The 11913-nt window shown below is 40.2% G+C and overlaps 4 protein-coding genes across 4 annotated transcripts; 2 read left to right on the plus strand and 2 right to left on the minus strand.

Annotated features, from left to right (window-relative positions):
* Positions 1 to 80: 80 nt before the first annotated feature.
* Positions 81 to 2906, plus strand: PAS_chr1-3_0147 (Protein implicated in polar growth, functionally redundant with Boi1p; the record flags this gene model as incomplete). The annotated part of the gene is made up of 1 exon (XM_002489443.1): positions 81 to 2906. One exon carries the CDS (start codon positions 81 to 83, stop codon positions 2904 to 2906), a length of 2826 nt encoding a protein of 941 aa, XP_002489488.1.
* A 49-nt stretch (positions 2907 to 2955) lies between these two features.
* PAS_chr1-3_0148 (Subunit of the Anaphase-Promoting Complex/Cyclosome (APC/C)) lies at positions 2956 to 5037 on the minus strand (the record flags this gene model as incomplete). The annotated part of the gene is made up of 1 exon (XM_002489444.1): positions 2956 to 5037. One exon carries the CDS (start codon positions 5035 to 5037, stop codon positions 2956 to 2958), a length of 2082 nt encoding a protein of 693 aa, XP_002489489.1.
* Positions 5038 to 5287: 250 nt separating this feature from the next.
* PAS_chr1-3_0149 (Transmembrane osmosensor) lies at positions 5288 to 6165 on the minus strand (the record flags this gene model as incomplete). The annotated part of the gene is made up of 2 exons (XM_002489445.1): positions 5288 to 5650; positions 5707 to 6165. The coding sequence occupies 2 exons, from the start codon at positions 6163 to 6165 to the stop codon at positions 5288 to 5290; spliced, it is 822 nt and encodes a 273-aa protein (XP_002489490.1).
* Positions 6166 to 6352: 187 nt separating this feature from the next.
* PAS_chr1-3_0150 (Ubiquitin-protein ligase (E3)) lies at positions 6353 to 11880 on the plus strand (the record flags this gene model as incomplete). Its single annotated transcript, XM_002489446.1, has 2 exons — positions 6353 to 9472; positions 9565 to 11880. The coding sequence occupies 2 exons, from the start codon at positions 6353 to 6355 to the stop codon at positions 11878 to 11880; spliced, it is 5436 nt and encodes a 1811-aa protein (XP_002489491.1).
* Positions 11881 to 11913: the final 33 nt, after the last annotated feature.

An 11913-nucleotide genomic window follows, 5' to 3' on the forward strand; every position in this document is an offset into this window, starting at 1 on the left:
ATCTTTTGTTCGAAAAATCGTTCAAAAATCCTCGTCCCTTTGAAACGAAATCATTGCCACAGCCATAATAGTCAAACTACATGTACAGCTCAAGGATATCCTCTCCAAATACTCCGGTTCAAGTTCCTGAGAATGGGACCGTGGTAGGGCAGCTATACCAGGTGATCAAAGATTTTAATGCTCGTCTGGGCGATGAGCTGACACTGACAAGAGGAGAACAAGTTGAGGTTATCAGCGACGATTCGGAATATAACGATGGTTGGTATCTCGGTAAAAACCTCTCCACTGGCCAGGTGGGTCTATACCCAAAAGACTTCACCAAGATAATTCAGAATGATAGTCACAGACCTTCGCTATTGAGGTCCAGATCTCGTAAGATGCAAAGTAGCAATAATTCATCCTTTACAAGTACCCCCAATTTTCAACCCTTCCCAAAATTTCCCAAGGCTTCTGGTACTCCAAACTCAGGTGGCAATAGTGTGAGCCAGGAGTTAGACTCAGTCTCAGAGTTACAGAATATGTCTCAAGGCAGCGAAGATTATACTTCCACTACGGTAAATGGATCCGGCCTGGAGCAACGCCAATCTTCCGTCAAGAAAACTATGAATGACATTGATCGGGCGCTTGAAGAATTGACCGCCGAAAAGGCTTCAACCCCAAAGTTCTCCTCATCACCACTCAACAATAAGTTGAATCCGCTGGATGTCGAGCAGTGGACACCGGAAGACGTCACTACCTACTTTTCCTCTCTGAATTTTGATGTGCAGAGTGCAGGTCAGTTTGCAAGACATAAAATCAATGGGTCAATTCTTCTTCAACTAGAGCTTAGCTATTTGAAGGAATTGGATATTCAATCATTCGGAACCCGTTTTGAAATTTTTAAAGAAATCGAAGAGCTTCGTCGATTACAGAAAAACTCCAGAAATATTAGAACACCACAACCCGAGACTCCCAGGCATGATCAAAATTCCCACCCATTTACCCCTTACCATGAGCGAAAGCGTTCCCAATCAATGGATCAAGCATTTGCTACCCCCAACTATCCATTGAAATCTGTTAGCATTGCCCCGCCTCCTATATCCCCACCAAAACTCCCGCATTCCGCTGAATCATCTACTCCAGAAAGCCCTGGTGGTGACTTTACGAGCCCCAGAAGAGCTCCTGAACCCCCAATTGAACCACCACAAGTTGCGTATCGTTCATATCAGTTTGGGGCCAACCCTGCGACTCCTAATAATACCCAAACACCTCCACTTCTTCCTCATCAAAGAAAGTTTAGTCATTCCAGAGCTGCTTCATCATTATATACATTTGAAACCAACCATCAGAGAAACGTTTCTTCTGTTTCTCAACGATCCCAACTGCAAACTCCTGGGAGTAGAGTACATTCAAGAAACCCATCAGAGTCTCAGAGACGAAAATCCAGCGTGGATGTCAAAGATAAAGCTCATAGACGTTATTCTTCTGTGTTTTCTTTTATGTCCAACAATGCTTCCACTCCTCATTTGAATCCAGATAATGAGCCAGTTTCTAAAAGAAGCTCTCTAATTAATGCACTGACAAGCCCTTCAAAAATATCTCTTCTCAGGTATAAAGAGGCTAAGGGAAAGAAAAATGGTGCAGACGATTTAACAACATTTTCGGATGCAAACGATGACTCGAACTCGGCAGACACATCCGTATTGGAATTGAAATCACCTAAAATCAATCGAAGATCAGTATCTGCCAAAGAAAGCTCTAACAATAGTGCATCGATTACTTCTGATTTAGAAAAAGAATCCACGAAGAGAACTGTTTCTGATGTAAGACCAAAACCACTAACCAAAACTCTAACTTATCGAAAAAAGAGTCAAACTTCTGCCTTTCAGGAAGGAATAAGGATGGTCACCCCTCAGGAGGCATCAAAGACGGCCGACTTTTCAGGTTGGATGAGCAAAAAAGGTAGTCTTGGTCAATGGAAGCATAGATACTTTACTCTCCACCACACTAGACTTTCTTACTTCAGCTCTCTGAAAGATACGCAAGAGAAGGGACTAATTGACATCACTTCTCACAAGGTTTTGCCCAGCAAAGAAACGGATGACAGTTTCAGTGCACTGTATGCTGCCACAACCGGTAAAGGAAACTATTTTTTCAAACTTGTTCCACCAGCACCTGGATCCAGGAAAGGGTTGACATTTACCCAACAGAAAATTCATTATTTTGCCTTAGAAACTCGTGATGAATTAAGAAAATGGATGGCTGCTTTGATGAAGGCAACAATTGAACTGGATGAAAGTATTCCTGTTATTAGTTCTTGTGCTACGCCAACTGTTTCTTTGGATAAGGCCCAGGAAATTTTGGCTCGAAACAGAGAGTATGCCATGTTGAAAGATATGGAACTAGAGAAAGAAGGCAAGGCCTTGGACGAACGTGAAGGTACACCAAACTCCAAAGCACAAGATAAAGCTGGTGAAAACTCTTCTCTCAAAACTGATGATAATTTGGATGATTTTGGATTCATTACGCTGTCTCCAGTTGACCCTTCGCTTGGTTCTTTGACAGTTGATGACAGTGCCAAAGGATTGAACGATTCCAAAGAAGCTTTGAGGAACAGTGGACCAGATGTTGACTCAGTTAATACATCTACTGAATCTCCTTTGATTACAAAGCCAAAAATGCGGATTTCGACTACTTCTCCTATGGCAACTGGTGCCCTGATTTCTCCAAAGTCAGTCCAAGGATCTTTTGATTCTGATGTTTCGTCACCCAGGACTCACTCATTACGACAGAACGGAAGGGCAACGCCCACAGTGACTATGCTGGAACCTCCTGTGATTCCAGGTCTGGATAAGAAAGAAAAAAATGGATCTGGAATGCTTTCAGGAGTCAGAAGGGTTGTATCGAATAAAAGATTCAACAAGTGAAATTATAGCTAATCTGTATAATACTGTATATTTAAACGAACTAAATACGTCAATGGTCGTTCATCTCTTCGTCGATGGTATCTATGGTTTGGATTCCCTCTAGTGATTCTTTCACGACGTGAGAGCCCTTAGGATCAAGATTCAATGCAATAGTCAGCTGTTTGATGGCGTCTGATTTTCTCCCCAGTTGTTTGTAAAGTTCTCCAAGAAGGAAGTGAACACTTGCTTCATCTGGAGCAAGCTTTTGCAGTTTCTCAAAGTCTTTGAGAGCTAAGTCGTATTGTTGGAGAGCTAAGAGAACTTGAGCTTTCTTGAAAAGTGCTAGCATAGACAAAGGTTGCAATTTGCATGCAAAATCGTACTGCTTCAAAGAAAGCTCCCGTTTTCCTAACTTCTCAAGTACCATACCTACACAACAAGTTAGTATGACGTTTACAGGATTGATATCAATAGCTTTCCTAAAGTGAAATTCTGCCTTTGTAAAGTCTCCAAGTTTGAGATGGACCATTCCTAAGCCATATAATGCATTGTAATGTCGTTTGTCAATAGATAGAGCATATCTAAAGCTTTCAAATGCATTCTCAAAAGAATCATTTGCAACATGTTCATGTCCTTGAAGAGTATAAGCATATGCAAAATTCTGGTCTAACTGGGTTGCTTTTTGGAAACATCTAACGGCCTCCTCGTTGTCCCTATTCAATGAGAAAAGGTTACCAATCGTGACCCATGTTTGAGGAGCATATTTGTCTATTTGATAGAGCTCATGAGAAAGATAGCTCAACTCAGATTCTTTGTGCAGATGCCACAAAAGCGTAGAGTAATACTCCATATCTTCAACCCTCGTTCGGTCAATTTGTCTCAGTTTTTGAAAATAGAACTCAGATTGTTCATAGTTGACAATCTCAAAATGCAACCTTCCTAGCTTGGCCAGAACCCAGGGCATATCAACGACGTGCTCCGGTAAAGACGTGAAGAGTCTGATAGCTTTGAAGCAATCGTATTGACAAAATGCCTTGTAAGCTCTTGCAATTCGTCCGTAAAGAACAATCAACTCGTTTTCACTCGTAACCTCATTAAAATTACGGAAGTCACTATTATTGTTTGGAGCAGGGGGCATGTTAGAAAAATTATAAGATCGCTTCAACCATGAGTCTTTGTTAGTTTTGATGCTATCCATGTGAGTTGTATTATCGTTGTCATAAGTTGAAGGGGTACCTAAGCCAGAAATAGGTTGCATCAGCAAACGAGACGTAACCTTGGAAGCTGAAAGTCTATTCGATCTTCTTGGAAATGAGCTTGATGTATTTGCTGGCGGCGGTTTGAATGCATCTGAAGTTACAGAACTTCTAGTCTTTCTTGTAGGTGCTTCAGGGAGCTTGAGCTCTCGTACTTTTGGGGTAGTCAGGTTCTTGACTTTATTCTTGGAAAACTCCGGAGTGCCCATAATATTAGATCTTCCGAAAAGAGATCGCCCCTTAGGTTTGGAGTCTTCTGGCTGTTTTAGTTCCACCGAAGTATCAGGTGCTATGCTCTCAAATAATTCACTACCAGCTGGCGGATTCATCGAGAAGGTAGACGTGGGTTTGTATACTTTGCCAATTTTGATCTTGGCCCCTAACTTAGACAATTGCTCAAAAGCTTCAAAAAGAAAAGGGTTCAGTTCTAAAGCCTTGGAGTAGCACACCACAGTATTGACATCGTCATCCATAGAGGCATACAACTTGCCCAGCAAGTTATAAAAAGAAGGGATATCTGGTAACACACTCCGTTGATTTTCATTCTTTCCCAAATTGGATTCCATAGATTCTTCTGAGATGCCTTCTTCTCTGATAGTATCCAGTATTTTCTGGAGCACATAAATTCCTTCTTGGGGATGTTCCAACTTTAACGCACACAATGCAAAAACATAAGCACATCCCATGTGCATTTTATTAGCAGTTAGATTGTAGGCAGACTTGTAGAGACCCCTTCGATACAAAACAAGCCCGTGAAGATGTATCGAATCAAGGTTAGCAGGATTTTGAGCACACAAAATCTCCACGTTCAGTTGCGCCGAATCCAGCTGTTCATTATCTAGGCAATTATACACGATACCCCGCAGCTTCTGAATGTTGTATTCTTGGACGCTCATGGCAGGGTTCTTGGGTGCTTCTGCTAGAGGAGGAGGCCCTTATACGATGTCTTTACCTTTGTCTTCCAGTGAAGAGTGATGGCAGGCCAAGATCAAGTCTGATAAATAGTATCGCGAAAACATAAAGCTGGGCCAGAGAAATGATTATATAATCAGTAAACATAAACATTAGTAGTACATAAAGAAAAACTGAAACGCGGTCGGGTCGGTCCATAGAGAAAAAAATACAGTGTAAAGAGGTTTGTTGTGTCTAATGTAGGGTTTCCACGTAGTTGCTTGGACAGATTCCCAGCTCACCGGATTGTTTTTTAGCCTGCCACCATTTCCCTGCTGTGTCTTTCACTTTGAAAACTTCTCCCTGTTTGAGGGACAATTCATTGATATCCTCTGGGTTGGCATCGTAGTTGTAGAGTGCCCTTACTGTGATTGGATAATGGTCATCAGCAGATAGCTCATCGTCTGAGTCATCATGATTACCATAAGCATTTGAATCGACTCCCTTTTCTAGACCGGTTAGTTGGCCCGATGACATGTAGTTGGTATTCGTATTATTGATGTCATTAGGAGTGTATGTCCGATTGGGTTGAGGCGTGGTGAATGGGTTAGAACCCTGCTTTTCATGGAGAGCCAAGTGTACGCCATTCCGGTCTGTCGAGAATCCAGGAGCACTTTTCCAAATACTCTTGCTACAAGGACCGAGTTAGCAATGTCGGTACCATAGTAGAACAGCCAGATCAGGTTGATCATGGATAGCAAAATTGATCCAGCGGCCGCACAGTTTTTTGCAGACGTATTGGAGTAAACCAGAGAGTTTGCTGAGTTAGTGGTGTAAACGGTGGCAATAGCCAAGAATCCAACGATGCTCAGACGGTGTGGTTGGATGTCATCAACAATGTAGAGAACTGCGAGGAAAAGGATCACGAACAGCTCAAACACAATACCCCACCACGTCAGTTTGGGGAAGGATCCCTGGACATCCGCCACGATAGAACTGATAAACGTTATGATCCACGACATGGCGGCCAGAGATAGGGACCCAGTGGCAAAGGGGTCGTTGATTATGTTTCGAATCGACATCTTGAGGTTTGGTGGAGAAGGAACGAGGCTCAATTGGAAACTACAGGACATATAGGTACGTGTATCGGCCGCGAATACATTGCAGAATTCAAACAAACTTTCTTCTTGGAATGTGGTCACGTGATACTCTGGCTCCATATTCTTTCGTAATCGATTGAAGGGTAAGATGTTAAGAGGAGTAAAGTGCATAACGCAACCCCAAAACTTCTGAAGACGTTTTTTTTTTATTTCTTAAAGCATGTCATTGTCTGATCCTGAGGACAGCCTAAGACGTCTACTTGTGAGTTTACCCTCCAATGTTAAGTACGATGCGGAGTCTTCGGTATTGAAAAGCCGACTGAACCTTGCTCTATATTTCTCGCTGACAAAGAGAGGTGAATATCTGGGTTCCTTGGTAACGGACTTGCCAATGGATTTGCCATCATCTTATTCCGAAATCTTAGAGGCTGAAGATGATTCCTACTCAAGATTGGCTGAATCAATGTACAAATGCCCTAACTATAAGCATCATGGAAGACCTTGTGCAAGGCAGTTCAAGCAAGGAGAGCCGATATACCGGTGCTACGAATGTGGTTTTGACGAGACTTGTGTAATGTGCATGCATTGTTTTAATAGGGAGCAACATCGAGACCACGAGGTTTCCATTTCAATTGCTTCGTCCTCCAACGATGGTATCTGTGATTGTGGAGATCCTCAGGCATGGAATATCGAATTACACTGCCAGAGTGAACTGGAACAAGATGACCATTCAAGTTCAGAAGTTAATCCAGATTTTAAATCTGCTATAAGGGAAACAATGGATATTATTTTAGATTACATTTTGGATTGTACTATTCATTCTGCATCTATGCTTCCTGCTGTTCAGGACATGATGAAGGAAGACCCATCCGACTATGAAATGGCTATTCAATATGCTTCAGATAGTTCTTCTCTGCCCATTGAAAGATATGGAGTGGAAGACACGAATGTTCAGTCCTGGAACGTAGTCCTGTGGAACGACGAATTCCATAATTATGATGAGGCTATTGATTGCATCCAGCAAGTTAGTAGATGTTCATTGTCTAAAGGACAAGCTGACGCTCAAAAGATTAATGATTTTGGATTTTCCATCATAAGAAGAAGTGAATCCTTGCCTTTACTGATAGAAAGGTGCGCCAAGGTTGAAGAATCCGGGTTTACTATTACGATTCTTTCTGATAGAGATGTTACCCGATTGATTATTATTGATACTATTTTTGATTGGTTATTGACTCTGTTAGAAATTTCAAGGCCGGAAATTCAGACTGCTATTAGAGAAAGTTTGTGTGAATCTCTTTTGGAAGAGTTTCATGCCGACATTCACGAAGGAGATTTTTTCTACCGGGAAGATGAATATTCAGACACACGGGGTTTGCTGGATTTCAAAAACAGAATTCCAGCCCCATTGGTGGAGGATGTAATGAACGAGTTGTCTATTGATGACTTGAAGAACAGAAAACTATCCAGTTTTCTTAATGAACAACCTTCAGCTCTAGTCGGCTCAAGAGTACAGTATTTCTTCTATATGGATCTGCGGTTCTGGAAAAAGGCAAGAAAATCTTTGAAATTGCTAACGACATCTGTTTTGGTTTCAAACTTGGAATACAAAAAGACTTTTTCTGAACAGTTTGTGAAAATATACTCGCATCTGTTGATATTGATGGCAAAGGAAGATAGAGAGTGGCTTCTCAGCAATGCGGGCAATGCTGTAGTACAACTCTTTACATGTCCTAAAACATCTCTCCATTTATTACAACCACAATATTTCAGAAGCATCATCGTCCCCATCATTTTGTTGTTCGAATCTTATACTGGAAACCATTTGCTGTGGAAACGACCATATCAACTCTTATCACGTAAGAAAGGTCTCAAATTTGGTTTAATGCGTTCTTTAACTGATCTAGTGACGTTAATCACCACTGCCCATCAATCAGAAGAACATTTGGTACTTTTTCAGGGTAAGAACTTCATTTACATAATCATGCTTTTTAGGATGTTCCAGAGTGCCCTGACATTGGTCAGAAAGGAAGGAGAACATATTACCAGGGAATCCACTGAATTTTTAACCTACCTGCAAATATCTTACTACCTTAATGATGTCATCAAAGGTATTGTTGAAATTGCGCAGGTTCCTGAAATACGTAAACCTGAACATTGGAAAGTTGTGGAAACAAACATACAAATATTGGCCACTTTAATTTCATCAGAACCTTATAAGTTTCATATGGTGCACGAAAAACAACTTATTGACCATGACGTAACAAAGAAACCAACCTCTCTTATTAATCCATTGAATGGATTACTGTCTAACATGTTAACAACCGTAAGGGCCAATTCTTTTTCATTTTTAACTCGTCAAGTTTCTCAGATTAATTTTTGGAGTATCAATCCCGAAGTCTCATTTTCAGATGATTTAGACTATCTGAAACTCTCATCGAAGAGTTTAGAAGCAATTACTTTGAGTTCACAGATAAAAATTGGCCACTGGATTAGAAATGGATCCATGACTAGTAAACAAGCGCAATTGTACTGCACGAGGTTCACTCAATATGGTTACATAGCCGACGTTCATTTGAACCAACTTGCTATACTCGAAGAACGCGACGATGATCGTCTATTATTAAACATTTTGGATAGATTCAATCTAATAGATTGGTTCTATAACGATCAGGACGTGCTTGGTACTGTTTTCGAAGAACGATCTTTTTACCTAATGAATGAATTGGTTAAGTTTCTTTATAATATGTTTTCACACAGAGTTAACTTCCAGTTTGAATCAAATTTCACAGAGAAAACCCAGTATGAGGTAACGCAATACATTTTATACACGCTTTGTAAAGGATCTTTGTCATTTTCAGATCTGACAGCCGACTTTCCTATCTCCGTGGAAGTTACTGTTTTTGACAAGATCCTTGATGAGGTTGCTGTTTACGAAGAGCCCAAAACTATGAATGATTCTGGAAAGTATTCTATCAAGAAAAGTTATTACAAAAAGATGGATCCAATGTCTATTTATGTGGACTCGGGTGATTTCGATGATGTATCAACAGCGATAGTAAAGGAACTTTCAATTTTAGGAAAAATAAAAGAGGAGAATGTTGTAATTGAACCTCAGATCAGTGGACCGAATGAATCCAACAGCCGTGTCTTGAGCAGATTGAAACGGTTCTTCATTAGCAAATCTGTAGTCAAACTGTTTTATAAATTGTTACAATCTGCTCTTTCTGAGAGCAATGAGACCTACGTCATTGAACTTTTACATTTGATTCAAGCAGTTTTATTAGATGAACATGAATTGTACAGAATCGAAGATCCAGTGCAATACTTTATTCAAATTCCTGTGTGTGATCTACTGTTATCAGTTGTTGAGCACAATGATTTTTCACGACCTGTCTGCAAAAAACTGAAGTTCTATTGAATTGGTTGATCCAGCGGGACGAGTCAATCATTGACTCATTGGTTGATTCTTTTGGTGAAAAGCACATTGAAAACTTTAAAAAATCTAAGGGATCTCAAGTTCTGGAGACTAAACGAGCTAAACAAAAGCGTTTAGCCAAGGAGAGACAAGAGAAGATCAAATCACGATTTGCTAAACAGCAAAAGTCTTTCATGAAGCAGAATTTGGACGCAAAAAAGAGTGCGGAACATGTAACTACACATTTATCCAAAGACAATGAAGGATTAGGTAGTTCCTCCCAGGACTCTTTTCATGAGTGCATTCTTTGTCAACGTGCTCAGGAGGGCAACGAGATGTTTGGAATCCCTGCATATGTTGAAAAAGTTTCCACGTTTTGGGATTTTCAACCTAAGGATGAGTCAACCTATACGGAAAGATGCTTAACAACCATTGAAAATCAAATGAAACAATTGCATGAAGAAACGGATGCCAACAATGAGGTTAGAGAACATCTTTATTATCAAAAAGATACTCCTGTAAAAAGCATGGCACCGATATCTTCAAGACACATTGTTAAGTCATGCGGGCACCACATGCATTATAAATGTTTTTCTGAGTTACTAGAAAACAGCAGGAAGTTTAGCACTTGTCCGCTTTGTCGCTCTGCCATTAATGCTTTTGTTCCACAATTTGCCATGAAAAACGATGCTAGCCCTGCTTTTCAGGAGGCTGCTTCGAATATTAGTCACTTTGAAAAGTTGAATTTGAATCAAATTGTATCGAAATATCTTCTCAATGATTCCTTCTTGAAATTTATTGCGGAAGAAAGTAAGGACCAGTTCATGTATTTGAATGAGTTTAAAGACATTTTGAAAGACGCCCCAGATGCTTCTGACCACATGTTGAGTGAAGGGTTATTTCCCTCATTTTTGGCCATGTCAACATTATTGGGTAATACCCTAGCAAATACTGAAATTCGTCTCAGATTATCCCCCGAGAAGATTCCCCAGAAAGGAAACTTGAAGAGAAAAGATTCGGAATTAATAACCTCATTACTTCAATGTGTCTCGGTTATCTCAATCTTATTGAAACAATCTTATCCTGAAGAGCAGTATCTGTCTCCATTTTTGAATAAACCAAATTCATTAATTATTGATTTTGCCATTTCACTTCTACTTGGAAAAGAAGACTCACTTCAAGAAACTATTGTGGGCATTTACAAGCAAACAATTCTGCATTCATTGAATTTACTATTGACTAACGTTGGAGATAATGAGCATTTCAGAAGGATGCTGAGCGGTGCAAACTCTATTATTAATGATTCAGAACTGGCCATTTTCAAAAAGTTTGTGTCAACGGCCACTTTTACCTCTGATGTTTCATTCATTACTTGCAACGAACAATTATTGGTTGGACTGTATATTCTTTTGGAGAAAACCACCACAGTGTATCTTAAACAGTTGTTTCTGATAATCAGCATGTGCAGACCCTTGGACTTATGCCTAAATCGTGACTACGAGAATTCCAATGATTACGACCACTATTTGTTTGGCCAACTGTGCAAATTTTTTAACCTTTCCAGTATAATCAGTTATTTGGGATCTGGAATTCCTGGTGGAAACCTATTGGAGGAGCAAAATGATCTTATATTAAAAGGACAATCCACTCTCCCTTCAACAATTGAGTATCCAGGTCTCGTTTATCTTGTGAATTTGCCTAGAGAACTGAACACTTTTACTTTTTCAAAATATGACACCCAAGATGCAGTTAATCTAAACTTTTCTGTTTGTTTAACGTGTGGCAAAAGAGTGAAACATAGCGGTGATTCTGAAAATGAAATTGAAAACTTCCCTGGGTACAATGGTGTTCCTCTTACTTTGTTTCACCATCATAAGAATTGTCCTTTCTCTGGATATGGAGAAGCACAATGTATCTTCTTAACCCCAAAGTTGAATAAATTGACTGCCTTACTAAAGATTCAGCCTCCACGAGGAATTTCTGATCGCTCGCTATATCACAGTACATTTGCATTCCCATTGAGCAGCCCATATCTAACCACACATGGAGAGTCACATTCTGGTCATGGAGGCTTGATACGCAAAGCGTTCCTGAATAGAGATCGATTTCGAAATCTGAATGAGCTATGGTTGGATGGTGAACTAGCTTTGTATATTTCCCGAAGCCTTGGGGATTCTCAAATTGTAGCGGAACCAATCAACCCTGTTATGATTACAATGCCGGGAGGTATTCAGGAGGCATTAAATCTTGCGTTCACCACTTTCCTCGGTGACCAAGAACCCGGGGATGATGACTTGGAAGATTATGAGTATGACATACTGTTAAATAGATGAATTTTATATGTATCTGCTTATCTATTTTATGAA

Source organism: Komagataella phaffii, chromosome 1 (assembly GCF_000027005.1).
Source record: "Komagataella phaffii GS115 chromosome 1, complete sequence".
In the NCBI taxonomy this organism is placed as follows: domain Eukaryota; kingdom Fungi; phylum Ascomycota; class Pichiomycetes; order Pichiales; family Pichiaceae; genus Komagataella; species Komagataella phaffii.